The 20,936-nt window shown below is 44.3% G+C and overlaps 1 protein-coding gene across 3 annotated transcripts in view; it reads left to right on the forward strand.

Moving 5' to 3' along the window:
• The window catches only part of ARK2N (arkadia (RNF111) N-terminal like PKA signaling regulator 2N), a 238,356-nt gene that overhangs the window by 41,335 nt on the left and 176,085 nt on the right, over window positions 1-20,936 (forward strand). Inside the window, exon 3 of one of the 3 annotated variants that reach the window (XM_086960345.1) lies at window positions 8,134-9,873. The exons of the other annotated variants lie outside the window; for them this stretch is intronic. Coding sequence (XP_086816471.1) covers window positions 8,134-8,588 — 455 coding nt within the window. The 3' untranslated portion in view covers window positions 8,589-9,873. Of the gene's footprint in view, window positions 1-8,133; window positions 9,874-20,936 lie in introns of those variants that run through there. 3 annotated transcript variants of the gene reach the window in all.

A 20,936-nucleotide genomic window follows, 5' to 3' on the forward strand; every position in this document is an offset into this window, starting at 1 on the left:
AAACAGTTTCGCAGAGTTTAAATAATTCTCAATAAACCTAGCAGATTTATTTCTATGAAGGAATTTAAAGTGACCTTGGCAAAGCCTGCTCACGCCTGGCAACTCTTGAGTTTGCAAAACAGACATATTTCAACCTTTCATTTCTACACCATATTAAATTCAAGTTCACACCTCTTTGCCTAGGAGTCCAGCTATACTTGGATCAATTGCCCAACTGGCTAAAACCAGCAAAGACACATTGCAGACTTTGTGGTGCAGAAAAAAAAACATTAATACACATCCTCTGTATCTACCAGGCAGCTAAGCTATCTGCACATGCAGGCAAGCCCATATCATCACACTCAACCCAGAATTCGCACATCTTAACATCAGGGTGACAAAGATTCTGGGCATTTGTAAAGCTATAACCAAGGCCACTGCGGAGAATGAAGGCTCCCTCACAGCACTGACCACCAGCTTTGACACCAGGGGCTATTAAAATAATTCACCAAAGGAAAATCTTCACCATAGTGGCTAGAGCGCTGTTAAACATTATCAAACATTATCCACAGCTATCTTAATCAAAGTTTGCTCAGTTACACTCATGGCCAAGCATTGCCATTTTAATACTCCCTGTATACCAGGTCCAGGATTTATTTATGACATATTTTAAAATACATTTTAAGGCTTTTTAATTTAAATGAGCAAGTCATTCTAATATACTTAACTACGGGCATCTTGCATAATAGCAAGCTCTTTGCCGTGTTTTTACATGTCTGTATTGTTTTGATGATGTAATTGTTTTAATTAATTATGCACTTGGAAATAAATGTGAATTTGACAGCAGGCCATACTGTACAGGCAGTGAATGCATCAGTCATTATTGAACATTCAGGCCATGCTAATGGTTGATAGGGACTGAGATACAGGTGTCCACAGGGCACTTCTGCAAGTCCTGCTCTGTGGGCATTAAGACTGGGTACTAGGCTTTTGGATATAGCTGTGCAAAACCAGTATTAGGACTCGTGGTACTATGACTACAGGGTAGGGATGCAAGTTATACTCCGCAGTTAAAAGGGGAGTGGTACTGGGCAGAGGGCATGGCCCTAATGAACAGATGATTGGGGGGGGTATAGCCAGCTAGTTTTCTAAACATAAACTGGAAAACATCTTTTAAGAAAAGTTGTGGTTGTCTCCTAAAATAACTTACTAATCCCACAGTTTTGGCCTTTAAAACTCTTAGAGAATCTGTAATTAAAAAGGTAATTATATTCTATTTTAAAAACTCCTGTAAATTACTCATTGTGGAGTAGGGGTTTGGGCGGACCTGAATAACAGGCGGGGAGGCCGGATTTAGTGCGCTATGATCAGCGAGATTTATTGACTTTGCAGGGTATGGCAGGAAAGTCTCAGGGAAAACAAACCATGTTCGGTAGGTCCCTGATGTCCTCTGCTGGGTGGGTGTTGTCTGGAGGGGGTTCTCTGCTGGGCTGGGGTCGTAGGGTGAGGGTCTCTGCTGGGCTGGGGTCGTCTTGTCCTGGGATGTGCACTGGTGTCCCTTGGAGGTATATACAAAGGAGAGAAAGTACAGGGCCGTTAGTCCTTTAGCGTAGGACCGTTTGAGTACTGTCACCGACACCGGGTTGTGAAGGTTCGGAAAACGAAATGTGGGGGCGGAACGGTAAGGAAGGCTAAGGAGGAGAGGGCAAGAAAGAGGAGGGAAAGAGGGTGATATAGTGAAGGGAAGGTGCAATGGCCTCTATACAAAATACAGTGCGAGTGGTAGGTTTATCTATAATATACAGTGGCTCTGTGGTCTATCAGGTGAGGTCCTATTTACACTAATTTACAACTATCTACAATGGGAACACAGAGAATAGGTAACAGCGTACTCACGTGCCCTGCCGCAACTCTCCAGCGAGTTGTGGCCGCTCTCCAGCCACCTCCTGAGGACTCCACCAGTCTTCGGACCAGATGTCCTCTTCCTCGTCCTCGTCCTCGCCTCGGCTCTTCAACTCGCTTCCAGGTTCTTTGCTTGCTGGCTCCTGCCACAGGTCTGCTGCTCGGAACGCTCTCCCTTCCGGGTTGTCGGCTTTTCTGTGTTCCGGGGATGTACTTCCGGGGTCAGGGGGGTACCGCTTCTGGTTCTCCGCGCGTCGCCACCGGTTCCTGTAGGGGAAGAGAGGGGAGGAGTCCTGGTTGACAGGGACGCGTTATGGCCTGGCTCGGAGACCAGGGACCTCAGGCTCGGACGCCACCCCGCTGAGGTAAGGGCCGCTTCCTTTCCACACTCCTTAATGGTTATATTTTTATTTAGGCACTTATTGATCTCATCCTAGCTTGGGTGCAACTGAGTGCTTCTCATACTTGCATGTTAAACAAGTTACATACTTTAGTTCAAACAATTAAAATAAAGAAGGGGGGAATGAAAATATACAACCCCCATCATCCAAATAAAACAAATATAGGGAAATGGTCATAACAGTTAATTAATTCATAATTCAGTGAGGTAGAAAAATGTTCTCCCCATGCACTGCTTATGACCTCTCGTGATGCTTCATGACGTTGACAACATAACTCATCTGTGACTTGCCACTATTTGTATATAAAGATAAAAACAATTCTCCTTCGTCTGGGTCTATCCGAAATTTTGGGCCATGTGCATATTGCCATTCAGTAAATATCCCGGATTACTTTTCACAGTGGACAGAGATGTGCAATCCATGCCAATTATGCCATTTATCAAAAACCAGTGACCAGTAATTCCAATTTCTCCACTTAAATTGAATACTGCAACGTCCAGTAAGAAAAAGACATTGGCAAATTGCACAGTGATTTGCGCTGCTTTTAAACATCCTTGCGAATATAAATCCTATAGGAGTATTTACGAATGGCAATAAGTGCATGGCCCAAAATTTCGGATAGACTCCGACAAAGGCGAATATTTTAAATCTTTATATGCATTATAAATACTCCTTGACGCACTTGCTATATAGGTAACACCAGGTCTACGCAGGAGCATCTATCACTAAATAGAGAGCGTTCGCCCATATTCACAAGTGAGAAAGTTTAGACTGTTTTCCTGATGACAGCAATACTGCCGAAACGAGCGTAGTGTTCTTATCTAACGCCTGCCTTGGAAATCATTTTTGACCATTTACCTTCTCCATCTCTTATGTTGTCCTGTTTCACAAAATGATGTAATTTTAGACATTTTATGTAACTGTCTGTATTCAAATTGTATGTTTATATATGTCCTATGATTGTGCATTACTACATTATATAAATGAATCAATTGTCCTATATATAAAAAACTTTCCTAATTGAATAGTTATCAAATGTATCATTAAGATTTATATCAAAAATATAAATAACACAATAAAAAATAATAAACAAGATTTTTGAAAAATAGAAAGAATTTTGGTTATGTTTGTGTATGTTTTTGGCTTTGCACTTTCACAAACATTTGTGTTGTTGAGTTCATAGCCTGCATTGAATCACCAAAAATAACTGTATAACTTGTATCTAGCTACACTCTTACCCTTTATGTAATTTTCCCTACAGCTAGCAAGTCTCATTGTTTTTCGTAGGGGTCCCCTTTTCCCCAAATTAAATGCTGTAAGACTGAGGTCCTTATCCTGGGTGAGCAGCCTTCTATCTGGTCCTCCGACTGGTGTCTAGCGTCACTCTTCCTTCACCAAAGCCAAGGGTTATAAACCTAGGCATTTGGTTTGATGAAAATCTTACGTTTTACAGCAAATTCACAGCCTTTGCAGGCAATGCTTTGGGATTTTAAAATCTCTTAAGAACATCATTAGCTTTCTGCCTGAATCTGCCCAGAAAACAGTGATCCACGCACTAGTTGTGTCTCTGCTGGATTACTTTAACATCTTATATTCAAGAGTCTCCCAGTCTCGGTTTATGAAGCTGTGTCCAGTATTCTGCAGCTCTGCTTTTGCTAAATCTTCATGAACGGGCTTCTGTAGGTTTGATGCTGTGCAAATTGCACTGGCTCCCGCTAAAGAAACGTCTCCCTTTGAAAGTCCTCTGCTTTAAATAGGCTTTTAGGAAGACAGGTCTGTGCAACTTGCACCTGATCATTAAACCCTATTCTTTCTCATGGTGCCTGAGCTCCTCTGGGACATTGATGTGCCAGGTCCTCTGAGTGAAGAAAGCTTGCACGGGGGTGGGGGTGCTCCTTTTGCTTTCTAGTACCTAAGTTATGGAACTCTCTTATGCTTTGTTTGAGGAAATCAAAGACCAAGCTTCTGTTCTGTAAAAACTTGACTCGTTAGCTTTAGCAGGAACTTTTCCACTTCTTTATTCGTATATGTTGCAATTCTCCAAACTGTGTCAACTCAAGAACCAAGGAGGAGTTCTGGTAGATAACCGCAAGTAATTCCATGCTTTGTGAGTGATGTAGGAGAGAGCTCACCCACCAGATCTGGTTTTACATATGAGTGCAAGTAGTAGTAGGTCGGCCATGGGAAGATGTCTGGATGGTTTGTGAAAGAAAATGTGATTATTGAAGTTTGCTTTGCGAGTGTTGTGTAGTGCTTTGAAAGTGTGAGTGAGGCGTTTTAACTGTGCTTGTTTATTGGGAGTCAGTAGAGCTCCTTGAGGTATGGTGTGATTGGCGTGCATTATTGGAGTTTGAATCCTTCTGGCTGCTAAGTTTTGGAATGCTTTGCAGTCTTCTGAGGAGGGGCTTACCGATTATGGTCTAGAGAGGGTGTTCTAGTTTGCTTCGGATGAGGGCGTATGACAGTTTTTCTGGTGCTGGTTGGTAGCATCTTCAGTGTGTGGCTGCAGGAGGCTGGGATGGCATTTACTTGGGCAGTCATGTCAAGTTTGTTTGATGATCCCGATTTTCTTGGCATGGGTAGACTGGGTGGGTGTGGGTCTAGTTCAGCCAGCTTCTGGGTGGAGTCCCACTGTGAGGCGTTCTTCCCAGGATCACAATTACTGTCTTGTCCGTTTTCAGTTTGAGACAATTGGTCTTCATCCAGTCTTCAACTTCTGTCGTAGAGGCGGTAAGCTTGTTCAGGGTATGCAAGTATGGTATGAGAGGGAGAGTAGAAGTTGTGTCACCTGCTTTGAAAGGACATCTATCTTGTGGGCTTGGATGATGCTTGCCAGTGGGGTCATGTATGCATTGATGAGGGTCGGGCTATGGGATGTTCTTTGAGGTACCCCACAGATTAGGTTGTAGACCTTGGAGGAGGGTGGGAGGCAAATCGGGCTTACTGCCGGAGTCCTGCCCTTAAAGCAAGAGCAGATGTCCTTGGATTCCACTGTTGTGCAGGCATCTGAAGATGGGGGTGTGAAACTGTGTCAAAGGCTTGAGAGGCCCAGAAGGCTGGGAGCGGCTGTTTCTTCTATAGCTAGGATCATGCTTATGTCGTCTTGCGGTGTGAAGTGCTATTTCTGGTCTATGATTTGGTCTGAATCCCGAATGTTATGTCAAGGTGTTCCGTGAGGCATCTGTTGATGAGCTTCTTTCAGACTTTGGCCAGGTCCAGTAAGTAGCAGTTAGATGGGTCTGTAGTTGACTGTAGTTGATCAGTATTGATGGGTCTGCGGAGGGTTTCTTGAGCAGGGGGAAGACTGTTGAACTGTGGCTTGTTTACATGTGTCATGGAAGGTGGCTGATGTAATGGAGGTAATTGGGATAGATGTGAGCTCTGCACTGATGGGTTGAATTCATTTGCTGAAGGGGTGTTGTCTGGCTAGGTTCCAATGGGGCCACAAAGTGGATAGATGGCGGGCCATATGGCCATTATTGTTTGTTTGGCTGAGATGGGAAATATGTTGTGAGGTCTGTCTAGTTGATGGTCGAATTGTAGATGGAGGTTATCTTGCTGCAAAAGAATCGAGTCCTGTGGGGGGGAGGGGGGGAATATTGTATTGGAGCAGGCTGCTGGTGAGGTGAAATCTTTCATGATGGTGAAGATCTCCTTGCTGCTGTTGGTACGGGCGTCAATGCAGTCCGATGGAGCGATGCATTTGGTGACCCAGATCGGTTGGAGCTTATTCACATTGGGCAATGGAGAAAGCCGTAAAGGAGCCTTGGGTATGGTAGTAAATTTCCTATCCTCCCATGAATGCACACAGAGTGGTTGGTAACTTTGCAAATTGAATTAGTGGTGGAGAAAATATTCTTCTTTGATAACCCTGTACAGCCACTTGAGTCTGGCAGGCAATTTATGAAAGTAAATTCTCCTGGAAACCCCAGATAAGTAGATAGTGTGAGCAAAGAGATGATGGAACAACATTTTAGAAAACACTACTGGGTACTGGCTCCCAACAGTAAGGCCAAGCCACTGACCTAACACTAAACGTAACAATTGCCAATACTGTTATCCTCACTTCAATTTATTTGTCATAGCACATTGGAAATAAGCCAAACATGGGTCCAAGACTTAAGAATCAGTCTGAATAAATCATTATTTTTTTATTAAATCACTGAAAATACATTTGTCAGTTATTTTATGTCATTTACACGATTTTTATATCCCTACAATCAACAAATACATACACATTATACAATCAATAATAACTCTACTATATACAATCCAAAACCTTTACTCCCAATCATTCAACACATTACACACTCACACTTTGACTTTCACCCCAGAACAGAAGAATATATTTACATAAACAAATTAAAAAAATCCTTATATACACAAAGCCATAGAAAAAACTTTCTTTAATACTTGTGATGCCTATTTTAGAGATCTTATGGCGTACATACAAACGCTATTTTGTACGCCATAAGATCTCTAAAATAGGCATCACTGTTTAAAAAAGTGTACAAGTATTAAAGAATCTTTGTTTTAAAACTAAAATGTTCCCAAAAAAATGCACCTAGAGAAACATATTTTGCTAAACTACTGTTAAATTCTAGAGACCATTTCTTTGCAGCATCATTTATAAAATATGATGCATGCTAATATTTCCCAAAAATATTCCTAATGAAAAATCATTGTAACGTTTCAACAAGATTATGGGAAACAAAAATAAACCAGCATTGGCAAAGTCAGTAGGTTTGAAATTGGTGATCGACCTTTTGGTTTTGTGAATGTCCTGTTTTGGCATGGTTTTTGTAAACCTTTTTAGCATGGAAGCACAGCCATCACTGTTCTAATAACCATTGGCAAAAAGCAGTTCCTGGCACTGAACAAAACTTTGTGTGCCAATATGCTCCTTTTGAAAGAGCAGAATTCTGTCACTCATAGTGAAGCCAGCCGATGGGCAGAGAGAATTTTATTTCACACAATAGGTTTTGGTTAATGCCAGACCTAATTAGGGGCTCAATTATTAAAGAAATCTCAAAAGTGCAACCATGGTATAGGTCAGTGCACTAGTGAAGATTTACGGCATTAATGAATTCACAAGACATAGAAGTAGGCCACGATATCCTAAACCTAGAAAGTATTTGTCAACTACATTTTAGCACAAGCAAACATGCATGTGTAGATTTGAAAAAAAAATCTGAGCGTTTGCAAGTTCACTCTCCTTCCAACCACTTTTTCCCCAACCCTGGAAGAAGTTTTACATCTGTCATCGTTGTGATTACATTTCCAACCTTTCTCAATATTGGAAAATATTAGAGAAGAGCTGGTGAAAACCCATAAAACATGTAAGTTAGTTGGTTTGCATAGACTCAAAAGGGCATTGCACTTCTAGAACTATTATTTACCACTACCTTCAGCCCCAGTATGGATATCTGTGGAAGGGTGGCAAAATAAGGGAATTGCTAGTATTCAAACCATGCCCTGGCTAATCGAAGCGGCTGTATCAGAGCTCTTATATAATTAGATTGCTGCCCCTACACCACATGGAACAAAAGAGACACATGAATAGTGTTGCAGGGCAAGTAGATTTATGAAGCAACCTGCCCCATGGACTAGTAGATATTTTATTAAATTCCACACTCCTGCCTCATAGGGGCCATCACAAATTATCAACACCAATTTTCTAAACTTTTTTCAGTCTTCATTTATTTGTGGTCAAAACACTTTCAGCAAATATGTTGCTAAATGTATCACAATGTTATTACAATTGTTTTTACTCAATTTCGTTACTGTTTACAAATGTATTATACCTGCTTGCTTAATAATTACTTATACCATGGCCTCAATGTCTTTAAAGCTGGCTTCAGTCGTGCTGGGGGATCGGCAGCAGCGACAAGGGAAATTCCTGGATTACTTGACAGGGGCACCGTTTGGGATAGAAACTGCATAGGCAATGTCCTGGAAGAGGCCATGAACTGCTTTGCTGAGATGCAGCGGCAGACAGAAGAAAAGTTCCGCATGTGGATCGAGAAATTAACCCGTCTGGATACAGATGAAGAAAGCAAGCAGCAGCTGGAACCCAGAGAACCTAAAATGCAACTAGTCGGCCAAAGAATCCCCCCCACCTCTCAGTCGGGCATGCTTATGCCGATTCCAGATACCCAAGTAATTCCTCAGCAACCCTTTAATTCATATGTGAGCTATCAGAATGTCGACGCTACCTCAGAGTATCCATCAACTTTTAATAACAATTATCCAATTGACTTTACAGACAATGGCAATATTACAGAGCGAGATCTGAACCAGTCCTAAACTTCACACAGGTTGATTTTCTCGGTGAGATCTTTGCTAGTGCTAAGATAAGTTATTTTCAGTAATTTGTGACTGTTTTTATCAGTCTAACATTTGTTGAATAAAAAAAGTGCTAAAATGAACTCCAGTATTTAAAGTCCTTAATCATTGCTTGGCCAAATGCACTGATTGTTAATACTTCGTAATGTATGCACATTAAATTAATTCCCATTCTACTCGGAGCATAATATATACATCTATGTTCCTTTTGCATGCCAAATTGCTGACTTGGTAACCGGGCACATAGCTTAAATTGAAAGGGTAAAGGAACTGTTGCACACTAGACCTTTCATTCAGATCTTTGACTGTTTTGGAAACCTGATTTTTAGCTCTCCTTATGGCACTTGGACCCATGTAATAAATATATATTTTTTTTCTCCTTTAACTATGAAAATTGCATGACCGCTTATGCTGTTTGTGTGCAACAGTCTTCCTTTTTATATGCAACAATAATGAATTTGGATATGGAACGTTTTAGCTTTGTGCTATGACCTGTGCTTGGGCCAATGGGTCTTGTTAATTTTATGGCGGTTCCCTCACTCATATTTTGATATGTTTCACAGCTGTTGACTACACATTGTTTTAAAGCCCAAAGAAGAGCAAAGTGAGGGAAGCAATCTTTAGGATATTGATACTCTATAGTCAATGTAAAAGTACTAGGTGTGAAGAGATGGCTTTTCTGATCTGCTTTTTTATTAGAGTAGGTACCTTATTATAGTTCTCAATTTCGTTGTATATGCAGAGGCTTTTTTTCTCTTGACATCACAAGTAAATGCTGTGGATTGCTTAGATAAAGCATTAGAAGTTATTGCGGGACACTTTGTTTTGCTGACTTGCAACATTTCACTACCAATCTGGGATCCCGCGATTGATTTAAAAGGGATAATAGTACCCTCATGTATGCAGGCTTCAATAGCTTACAAGAGATAAAAGTTCCTATTGAGCTGCATCTGTACTTTATGTACTTGATCATTGATCTAAATTGAACATTCTTCTTGGATCAGCCCATTTAAACTTTTTCCTTTTCTTTAAATGCAGTCCTTCTGAGCAGCTGAGCCCCACAAACCATTTTAGTTTGTGAGACGGTCTCGAATGGATCTGCTTGATTGCACTTTGATCTGCCTATATCTTGCTTGTTAAGATTTACAGTGACAAAAAGTAGAGCTGGTTTCTTTTGTGTTTCATATATGTGATGGACAAAATGAAGTCCTATTGTGGCCTGTTCGACTGAAATAAACATTCTCTCTAATCTGGTCCAAAGTGCAGTATATTTGCCACAGAGGCTTAATTGATTTTTTTTTTAAAAAAAGGAAAAAATAATCAAGTGTTTTTGTTCAATTTTTCAAATTTTATTAACACTGGATGCTTCTCATGTAATCACTTTTATTGATTGCCAGTGGTGGTACTTCCTTTCCTCAATTTTAAGCATAGTAACTAAATTGGGTTATTTGATGTCTGTACATTTTAAAAGTCCTACTGCTGAGTAATTGCCTGGAAACAGTGCCTTGAAATATTGTTTCCAGTGTAAAGAAGAAAAAGCCCTTTAATGTGTCCATGAGCGATGTTGAATCACTTTTCCCACCTAAATAAGCTTGTTCTTACTTTAATAGATCATTTAACTATATTTCTAGTCTAACATGGCTAATGCTCTTTGAAGGATAGTGCTAATTTCTAGATTATCACAATTTTATTTTGCTCTCTGCAAAATTTTGCTGGAGGACTTAACTGTTCTTTTTTCATTTTGACACTAGCTACACTATACATTCTCAATTGCCCAGTGAATAGTGTGCTTTTCCCTGGGTATTTTGAAGCATATATTATATTTATTTTGTGTGTACTTGATTTATAGGATCTAACTTTGTAGTCCATGTTCAGACCACTGCTCATGGCACATGTTTAATTAGAGGCACAGAGGTAACGGCTGACCCTTTTTAAACATTTTGATAAAATCATAAGAGTGCTTCTCATTAAGCAGCATATCAAAATAGGCATATATCAGTTACAAATGCATTGAGTAGAAATTTACAAAAAATTACATCATTTACCTAGGAGCATTAGTTCCTGAAATCCCATTACTTATTAGCTTAAAGATAGAACACCAGGGAGAAAAAAACAGGATTTAAAAAGCACAATTTAGATGTCGCAAGCAACTGTAAGAATTGTAAGGTCAAGTGGACAGAACCTACTTTGATCCCTGGTGTATTTAGATATTAAGAGGTGCAGATTTAGGTTCTGTTCAACTGTGCCTCGCTCTGGTCTGAACTCGCATTGCAGGTCAGAGAGGATTCCCTTCTCAGCCCAGGTACTGAGTCCCTTCAAAATCACTATCCCTATAGTCTTCACTTCGACATCGATCAGGGAAATCGGCTGTAGCATGCAGGGTCCTCTCTAACGCGTTTATTTAAATATAGTGACTACAACGGACTGTTTCCAGACCTCTAGGTGCTGACCACTAATTGGCGCATTTATATGAAGAGTTAAAACAGAAGCCTAGAGATCCACTAGCGATTTTTAACAACTCGCCTGGGACCCCACGACATTGCCTCTTTGACACACTCCATATGCACTGGCCAGAAGTCAGTGTTAATAGGGTGGGGCAGAGACTACCTCAGTCGTAGAGGGCTGAAAAAAGATTTACCCAATCCTGGACTGGGACAGAGACTGCCTAGTCTGACAACTTAATTGATTTTATAGTTTACCGTAAATTGCTGTTTGTAGTTATAGTTTAACAAACATACTTTCATGAGATGTTTTTGTGGTCTAGGTAAATGAAATAAAAATTCGAGCTAGCAGAATCTAATGAGTGGAAATAAACTGCAATAGGTGCTCACACTAAAATACAATGATCTGCAGTGGCCCTACTTGAAGAGAACTGTCTCACATTGTTTATCCAATTCTATTCATCAGTGTAGGAGCGATGCCCCTACAAGACAGGACATAGTACTGGGTGGTATCAGTTCATTGGATAATTTGAAGTTCAGTCCGTTATCAAAGCAAAAAACCATAAGGCCAACACTGGCTTTTAAAAGAGCGCCTCAGGTGCTGATTTCCCATGGGGAAAAGTATAGTGCAACCTTCACAATACTTTGCTAGGACCCTATAGAAGGTAACTGCGAAGGGTAGGAGGAAACTTATTTAAAATATAGGATACAAGATTCTAAAATGCTCAGTGCTGCATTTACCCCTATGTTTCTTCTCCGTTATGAGACACATCACTTGGAAACTACTGTTACTCTTATTCTATTTGATTTAAACATTTTCATTATATCCCAAATTATTGTTTTTTCGAATGATTTATTTCACCAACTTTTGGTTTTTGATTTGCTTTTTTAAATTATTATTTTTGATGATTTGACTACTACAGTTGATTAGGGGTGTAAACTTCCATGTTCATTATGATGAAAGTGCATTTATTGACCAGTGTCTGTGTAGGTGGTCATAACATTGACTGTCATTTTCTCTTGTGACTTAATTTGTATTCACTGTCCTATCCGTTTCGTCGCAAAATTTTTCAGTCAATTTTCATAGATTAATACAAGTGTGATTTTTTTTTTTTTTTTTTTTTTTTTAAGCCGGTTCAACAGCTTATAGTGGAACTTTAAAATGGATGCATATTGAAAGTACATCTTCGAGATTTAAAAAAAAAATGAAATGGTCCTTGTGTGTTCAAAATATACTTATTTAGTATTGTTTTAAAGCAGAGTAATAAAATATTATATTGCAGATCTCCTTTTTTTTTTAAATAACCGTTTGAAGTATATTTAGATTATATTTTCATGTTACCAGTCATTTATGCAAGGGCACCTATAGAACTAGCTTTACTCCTAAATATTAGTACCTTTTGATTCTTGTGAGCACTTGAAGCAATGTAACCTGAATTAGCCCTTTAATGTACCCATGAGGTATGGTGAATCACTTGTCCCACCTAAATACGTTTTTTCTTAGATCATTTACTTATATTTCTAGTGTAACATGACCATTTTTCTTCTTGCTAGAGCTAATTTCAAGATTATCACAACATTTTGTTTTGCTTTCTGAACAATTTTGGTGCGTGACTTACCTGTTCATTTTTTATATTTCAACACAATTTTCACCCTACATTTGCAGTTGCCCAGCAGGCAGTGTGCTTTTTCTTAGGTATTTTGAATTATATATTATATATTATATATTGTGTGTGCAAATATATAATATATATTTATATATTGTGTTGCATGTTTAATTAGAGGTACAGAGGTAACAGCCCTGTTTAAAAAATGCTCAATTGGTTTTATAGTTTCCAGTAAATTGCTGTGTATATATGTAGTTTGGACCAACGAAAGTTCTCTAACAAAAAGCCATGACATATGTAAACGGGTTAATGTGCTGCCATGGTTCCATGTAGGTTTTGGACCATTGCTTGCTTGAAATAATGCAGGGATAAAAGTGAATAGAAATTGTGTGAATCTTTTATTTGAGGGGGAAACAACACTATGATGATCATTATTGCAGGGTTGATGTCTACTTGGCCCATTTTCAGGACCGATTTAATTTTGATATATAACCTAGGATTCCTTTTAGTGTTTATTTTCTAGCAAACCCTTATTTGCAGTGTCCTTCTCTTGTAACCAGCAGTTAATTTAAGGGCCTTGGAGACTATATCTATCTATCTATCTATCTATCTATCTATAGATATATAGATATTTGTTTTTAATCATAGGATTTTAGAAACCGCTCTGTGGTTGCCACTGCAAATGTGATAGTATCTTGTTGATGAGGCATTATCCTTGGCATTTTATGGTTTCAGTTACTATTGCAGAGTAAATAAACAGAACTACTTAGTTTTGTGTGCATTATTTTACACAACCTAGCACTTCCTTTTCAGAAGGATATTTACCTGTGAGTGGTTGTGTATCTCATTCTGCTGCCATCTTTTGCCATGATCGATTGCAGTAGGTTTCTTCCATTGTTAACCTTACAGTATTGGTTGTCAATTAAAGAGATAACTTGCATTGACAATACTGTCAAACCAGTTTGGTAAATTGAGGTAAAGACTATTGTCATCAAATTGTTAAAGTGTTCACTGTATTAATTATAGAAATACTGAGCAGAGTTCATCGATTGTGTTTTTATAAGTATTAGTCTGATTGGATTAATTCTAAATATATGATCATTGTTTATTTTTCCTGACTAAAGTTGATGTTTGTGAGAATGTTATCATAAAGTGATGTTTTATTGTATTTGCATAATAGTCTTTACATATCCATGTATATTTTGAAATGAAACTACTGTAGCTTATACGAAAATAAAAACCAACTGTAATCGGTGATTGATATTGTTCTAAAATATGTCCAGGAAAGATTTAATGCCTTCCCATTCTGTACATAAATTTATTACCATCTGTATAAACACAATGTAAATAAATGGTCTTCAGTCAAACACTCCAGTGAATTTGCATCTTTTTATTAAACAAGTTACCTTTGTTTCTGGCTCTTACAAATGTCCTACTGATGGAGACTAGGTGATCCAGGCCAAAAGTCTGAACCTTATCCTATATGAGCTTTAGACCTACAAATGTTCCTTTCCAACACATCACAAATCTAACTAATGTGTTTGAAGAGGATTAGCACCTGTCTCATTGTTACGTTTCTCCATCAGCCTGCAATGTGATGAGGGTTTTTTTTCTTGATGTTTTTCCTTTCTATGTGTAATTGCAGGTCTACTCTAGACTGTGCCACGTATATGCTTTTCATTTTTTAGAGTCAAATTATCGCTGCACACTCTCACAACTGATATTGTTTAAGACTTGCGCTGCCACATACTTCTATCTAATGGGCTACCTAGAATTCCTTATTGGGGCATTTTGCAGCAGATGTGTGCTGTAGTTCCTGTTGCACTAGAAGATTGATTGGCTTACATTAAATTGCTAGTTACTCTGCGATCCAGCAAGGAGAATGGTATTACGGTCACAATCGACTCGTTTCCAGTGTTTTATTTTATCCTTTTCCTTTGTAATACCTCTTTTTTTTTTTTAAGAGGGGTCGGGGTGTAGCGGTGTAAAGGATTTCTTTTTCTTCCATAGCTTTTATCATTGAGATGTATGAGCTGCTTTTGATCCATTGATGGAGGGGTTGAAAAACTGGCGCTTTTACTTAAATGTGTCAGTGTTGCACATGGTTGAGAAAGTCTTTACTGACATTTGGTATCCACAGAAACCCTCCCATCCTTTTGTGCACCCTATTAATGCAGCCCTGTAGTTAGTTTTGATACGATCTGCCTTTGCTATAAATTGTGCACATGAGCCTTTCTCTGCCATTTGAAAATAGGCCTTCCTTATGTCTGAATATTAATTCTGAGGAAACCTATGCCTTGCAGGTATGCCAAAGAAATCAATACACTTCTACTCATGGAGCCTACTCTGATGGGTTGATTTTTTTTTTTTTTTTGAAGACCAATGGTCCCAAACTTTATTTAGTTTCACAGATGAGTTAAACAGCAGTCACACAGTGTCATAACAATAAACCACTACTACAAGCGGTACTCGGCTGTCAGTACAGAATGACATGGCAATTAAATACGAGTGAAAATAAACAGTAGCCAGTGGTAATGCATTAGTTCACAAGCAGCGGTGCTAGGAAATGTCTCGTGCCGCAGCGCTTGCGGCTCATGGCACTGCGCTAGGACCAGGGTGCTGTAAGAAATCCGACAGTCATTGCATTGAGTTATGTTCCCTGTTCAGTACAGTAGCGAGCTGGAGCAGGATCATATCCCCCGTCGTCACATGGATCGCTGGGCTTCCGCTGCCTGTACATGAAAACACCCAGTTGCCATTGTATGATACGGAAACAGGGAGGGGGGTGTCGAGCATTAGCGCGTGTACAAAATCAACAGTCTCTGTGTCAACCAAAAGGTATAACTGGGAATTAAAAGAGGAGGGGGAGGGAGAAACATTTCAACAACTGTTGGACTAGTGCATGTGCGTGTGGTAGTGTGTCTTGAATCCTAGCCGTGTGTGGTGCACCCTGTACGGGCTGCGCAGGGGCGGGGGTGATCGAGGATGTGGTGTCGCTGCGGCCGCGGGGTGGAGGCGGGGGGGGGAGGAGGCAGCGGGGGGGGGGAAGGGCAGCGGCGGGGGGCGGCAGGGGACATCGCTCGGTGTGCAAGAGCTCGGTAGTCGGGGCTGGCGGCGGGGGGGAATGAGGGGGGGAGGGGGGGGCGCGGCAGTGGGGGAGGAAGGGGGGGGACGCGGCAGTGGGGGGGGGGGGCAAACTCCGTGACCTATATGGACAGCAAGCGACAGGGCCCCTTCTATTCCGCGTCAGGTTGGCATTCTATACCGGCCCGGGCGCATGCCCTGTGGTACGCGATCAGGGTAGCGTCCCAGTCTTGGGCGATCGGGTATTTCCGTAGGCCAGTGGTCTCCTCTCTGTGTAGTGACACACTCTCCGCACTGGCCCAGTTGCCAAAAGAGCGACGCCAGTCTGCAGGGCGCGGTGGGTTGGCGTTTTTCCACCGTTTCGTAATGAGGCGTTTAGCCGTAATGAGGCCTAAGTCCCAAAAGCGTGCCCGCAGCTTGGTCTGCTTGGTTCTCCTGTAGAGCCCCAGTAGGCATACTTCCCACGTCTTGGGGAGAGTTTCGCCCGAGGCCGCCGTCAGCGTGTCAGTGACCGCTGACCAGTACGAGGCGAGGTGGGCGCAGTTCCAGAGTGCGTGCAGGAAGTCTGAGTCTAGGAGGCCGCATCTGGGACATGCCGACGAAGTGAGTCCGAAATAGCGATTCAGTTTGTCAGGAGACAAATATGCTCGATGAATGATATAATATTGGATGGTTTTAAATCGCGCGTTTCGGGGAACATTTCTAGCGCCCGCTAATATTGCGGTCCATTGTTTGTCCGTCCAGTCGGAGCCTCGGTCGGTCGTCCACTTCCCCCTCAGCCTTTGGGAGGAGAATAGAGTATGGGTGTGTAGTGCCTGTGCCAGCCAGTGCACTATATGAGACCCATTGCCCATCACGTGCAGGTACTGGATGAGAAGATGAGTGGGCGGTTCTTGGCTCATGTCACCCCATGCCTTCGTCAGTTCATGTAGGAGTCCGGCGTGTGCCAGGAATTGACCCACTGGCAGCTCGGTGTCTGCGGTCAGGGTCTCGAAGGGCAGCAGCACTCCGTCGCTATATAGGCCGCTCAGGTCGTCCAGGTCTGCCGCCGTCCAGCTGCGTAGCGCAGTCGAGGAAAGTATGCTAGTGCCCAAGGGAGTTCCCAGTAGTGGCAGGTTCGGAGCGTAGGGCACTGTGCCTTTGGTAAGTCTGAGGGCCCGCGCAAAGCACCGCTTCGCGATCGCCACATGGACTTGTGTGGGGTGTCGCCCCTGCGTTAGGGGGTGGAAGAGTGTGAGCACCTGCACGGGGGACAGAGTGGTATCAGCCGTGGCCGTGTCTATCAGGTTCTTGCCGCTCAGCCAGTAAGCGACCCATTGTAGCTGGGCTGCTAAGTAATATAGCTCCTGGTTGGGGACGGCTAAGCCTCCAGCGTCCGTGGCCGCATATAGAGTCTTTAACGCTACCCGTGGTCTCCCTTTGTTCCAAATAAGGCGCCTGGTGAGAGTTTCCAGCCCTCTGAATATGCGCGCTGGCACATACACTGGCAGGTTAGCATAATAATAGAGGAGCCGGGGGAGCAGTATCATTTTGGTCAGTGCCACTCTGGCCGGCACATTCAGCGGGAGGGAGTTCCAGAACGTGACCTGGGCCGTGAGTGAGGATATAGCCCTCACCAGGTTACCCTCCAGGAGATCCACGGGGTCTCGATATATCAAGATCCCTAGGTACCTGAATACCGTCGGGTGCCATCGGAGCGTCTCCCCCATCATGCGCACCTCACATTGCGGCATCTCGCTACTGAATGCGTAGGTTCCCGATTTGGCCCAGTTAACGCGGAGCCCCGACATATCTCCGAATGTACGGAAGATGTCCGCGATTGCCTCAGGTATGCATGTGAGATCTCTGACATACAGTAGTAGATCATCGGCATATAGAGACACCGAGTGTATGCCGTCCGCTAGTGGGATGCCCCATGTGGTGCCGGAGGTGCGGAGCAGTTCCGCCAATGGCTCCATCGCCAGGGCGAATATCATAGGGGAGAGGGGGCAGCCCTGTCTGGTACCCCGCCCAATGCGGATCCTGTCGGAAAACAACCGCCCAGTCCGGACACGCACTTCGGGCGCCTGATAGAGGAGCCCCACCATCTGGATATAGGCTTCGCCTAGTTCGTATTTCTCAAGGACTCGGAGGAGATACGGCCATTCCACCGAGTCGAACGCTTTTTCCAGATCGAGCACGATGCACCCTGAACGCGGCCAGGTAGGGGTTGCATACCGTTGGATCTTAAAAAACCGGCGTAGGTTGTAGGACGTGCTCCTGGTGGGCACAAAGCCATTTTGATCAGCGTGCACCAGCGTGGGGACCAGCGGTGCAAGTCTCCGGGCGAGCGTCGCGGCTAATATTTTATAATCGGTGTTGAGGAGTGCCAATGGTCTGTATGAGCCAAGTTCGGTCGCCTCCCTACCTGGTTTCAGCAGAGAGACCAGGTTAGCTTCGTTTAGGGACGCTGGGAGCTCAGCATCTTCCAATGCCGCCTTATACATTCTCAGCAGTTCTGGTATTAGCACCAGTGAGTAGGCTTTGTAGAACTCTGCCGGGAGCCCGTCAGGGCCCGGCGCTTTGCTATTGGAAAGGGAGAAAATCACGTCCCGTAGTTCCTCACCGGTAATTGCAGCACCCAGCTCCGCCTGGTGGGCAGCAGTAGCTGTTGGGAGCTGCAGGGTCGTTAGATAGTCCACGATCTCCACCACGGTGGCCTGCAGCCGTGTGTTATACAGGGACTTGTAATGTGACGTGAACGCCTCGTGGATCTGTGTCTGGGTGTAGACCTCGACGCCTTGGGACGTACGGATCGATAGGACCGGCGCAGACTGCGCGTCCTGCCGTATCAGCCACGATAGCAGTCTGCCAGGTTTGTCCCCCGCGTTGTGAGTGCGCGCGGAGTGGGCCGCGAAGTTAATGTTCTTTAGGCGCTCCATCAACGCAGCGTGATCTGCCCTGGTCGAGATCAGCTGGGAATCATCGCCTCCCGTCGCCTCCCGTTCTTTATCCAGTAGCGCCTCCTCCACCCTTATCAGATCCCTCTCCACCTGGCCTCGCAGGCCCGCCTGAACACTGAGGCAGCCTCCCCGGGTGACCGCCTTGAAGGCGTCCCACTCAAGTCTCGGGGAGGAGGTCGAGTCGGTGTTGTCTTCAAAATATTGAATGATTCTCCTGGACATCTCCTCCCGGAATGGCGGGTCGAGTAGGAGGTCCGGCTGTAAGCGCCATGTGGGTACGGGCGGACGTGGGCGCCGCCATCCATAGACCAGTGTGTGCGGGTTATGGTCCGAGTGCGTCCGTCCCAGATAGTCAGCGTCAGTCACGGAGGAAATCAGGTCGCGGGACAGCATGTATCGGTCCAACCTAACATGCAGAGAATGGGCTCCCGAGTAATAGGAATACACCCGGGCGGTGGGATTCCTGACTCGCCAGGCATCGTGCAGGTTCCATTGTGTCGCCCAATCGGTTAGGGCCCTGGAAGTCGCTTGCGCTGGGGCGATCGCTGCTGGGGGGGACGAGCGGTCAAGGGAAACATCTAGTACGCAGTTGTAATCCCCGCCCACCATCAAGGGTACGTCTGGCCAGGGCGCAATTACTGCCGACAAGCGCGTGAAGAATTTCCCCTGTTCCACATTGGGTGCGTATATGGAGGCTATGACAATTTGCTGTCCGTCTAGTCTGCCCTGTATGAAGACGTAGCGTCCCTCGGTGTCGATATTGCTGTGTGTTAGTGCGAATGGAACCCCAGGTCTGACCCAGATCAGGGTCCCCCGCGCGAACGCTGAAAAGGTCGTGGCGTATATCTGCCCCCTCCACCTACGGCGAAGTGCGGCCACCTCAGCGGCGACTAGGTGTGTCTCCTGCAGTAGTGCAATCTGGACCTGATGTCGCCTAAGGTATGAGTACACCTGGTATCTACGTGAGGGTGTGTGCATGCCCCTGACATTCCAGGTACAAAATTTAACCGTAGCCATCACAGTATGCATCGCGCTCAAGCACCCAGCCCCCCCCTCCCAACCCCCAGCCCACCCCACCCACACACACACAGCGGCCGCGGACAGTGGCTATTGTTACCCCTCGCCCACTCCCACAGTCCCAGGGATGCACGTTGTAGCGTTGCAATGTCCACACTAGTCTCAAAAGGAAGAACTTTAACAGAAACATAATACCAAAAGGGCAACGACAGAACGAGTCGCCGCCCAAACGCTCTATCGAGCTTAATCAATCCGTGAGTTCAATGGGGGGATGACGAAGTTCAGCACGTGAGTAAAGCAAGTGAGTTCAAGTCGCCAAGAGAGCTGTGGCAGCTCCCCTCCACGGGCAGTATGTCTAGGGGCACCAAATGTCAGTGGCAGTGTCCGCAGACAAGTCAGGGTTCCCAATGTCGCTGGTCTCGGATAGTCCACCCCTGGGGGGGGATCCCATCTGCTACTTCCTCAGGGGGGGCCACTCACCTCTAGGGGTCCGTCCACCCCACCAGATGCTTGCTCCCAGTGACGTGTCAATGGGACCGCTCCAACCCCTCTCTCGGTGTCACGGCGGGCCGTGCCGGGCCGGTAGGTGGGGGGATCAGGAGTGGAGCTCAGATCACGGAGATGGGGCTGTATGTAGCTGCCGTGGGTCTCAGAAGTGCTGTTGTGGACTCCCGGACAGGTCAGCCTTAAAAGTGACCAAACTGTCCCAGGATGCCAATCGCAATGCCCAGGCCTGGGCTAGGTTGAGGAGGGTCGTTTATGCTATCAGATCCGATGTTTGGGGTGTGACATCCGGCAAGCCCTCAGTGTTTGAGTCATCTGGCAGTCCGTACATGAAATCGTCGTCCTCGCTCCCGCGTGATCTTGGGCTTGCGTTGGAGATCAGGATGGGCGATTGTGAACCACTGATCTCAGCCGTTCTCCGGATGGCCTCTCGATGTTCAATCAGTATTTGCTCTGGGGTGGGTCCGATTTCTGCGTCTGTGGTCGGCGACCCGGGCCTCGAGACGTGTCGTTGTCTCCGCCTGCGGGTACCTCGATTTCGGCGCTGCTCCTTCGGCGCAGGTACGTAGTTCGCATCCACTCCTGAATCCAGCCAGGCCGCCGCCGCCTCTGGAGTATCGAAGAAGTGGGTTTTGTCCTGCGCCACCACTCTGAGACGTGCTGGGAACAGCAAGGAGTACTTGAGAGCCAGGCGCCTGAGCCGTTGTTTCACCT

This window comes from Lissotriton vulgaris, chromosome 3_1, assembly GCF_964263255.1.
Source record: "Lissotriton vulgaris chromosome 3_1, aLisVul1.2, whole genome shotgun sequence".
Classification (NCBI taxonomy): Eukaryota; Metazoa; Chordata; class Amphibia; order Caudata; family Salamandridae; genus Lissotriton; species Lissotriton vulgaris.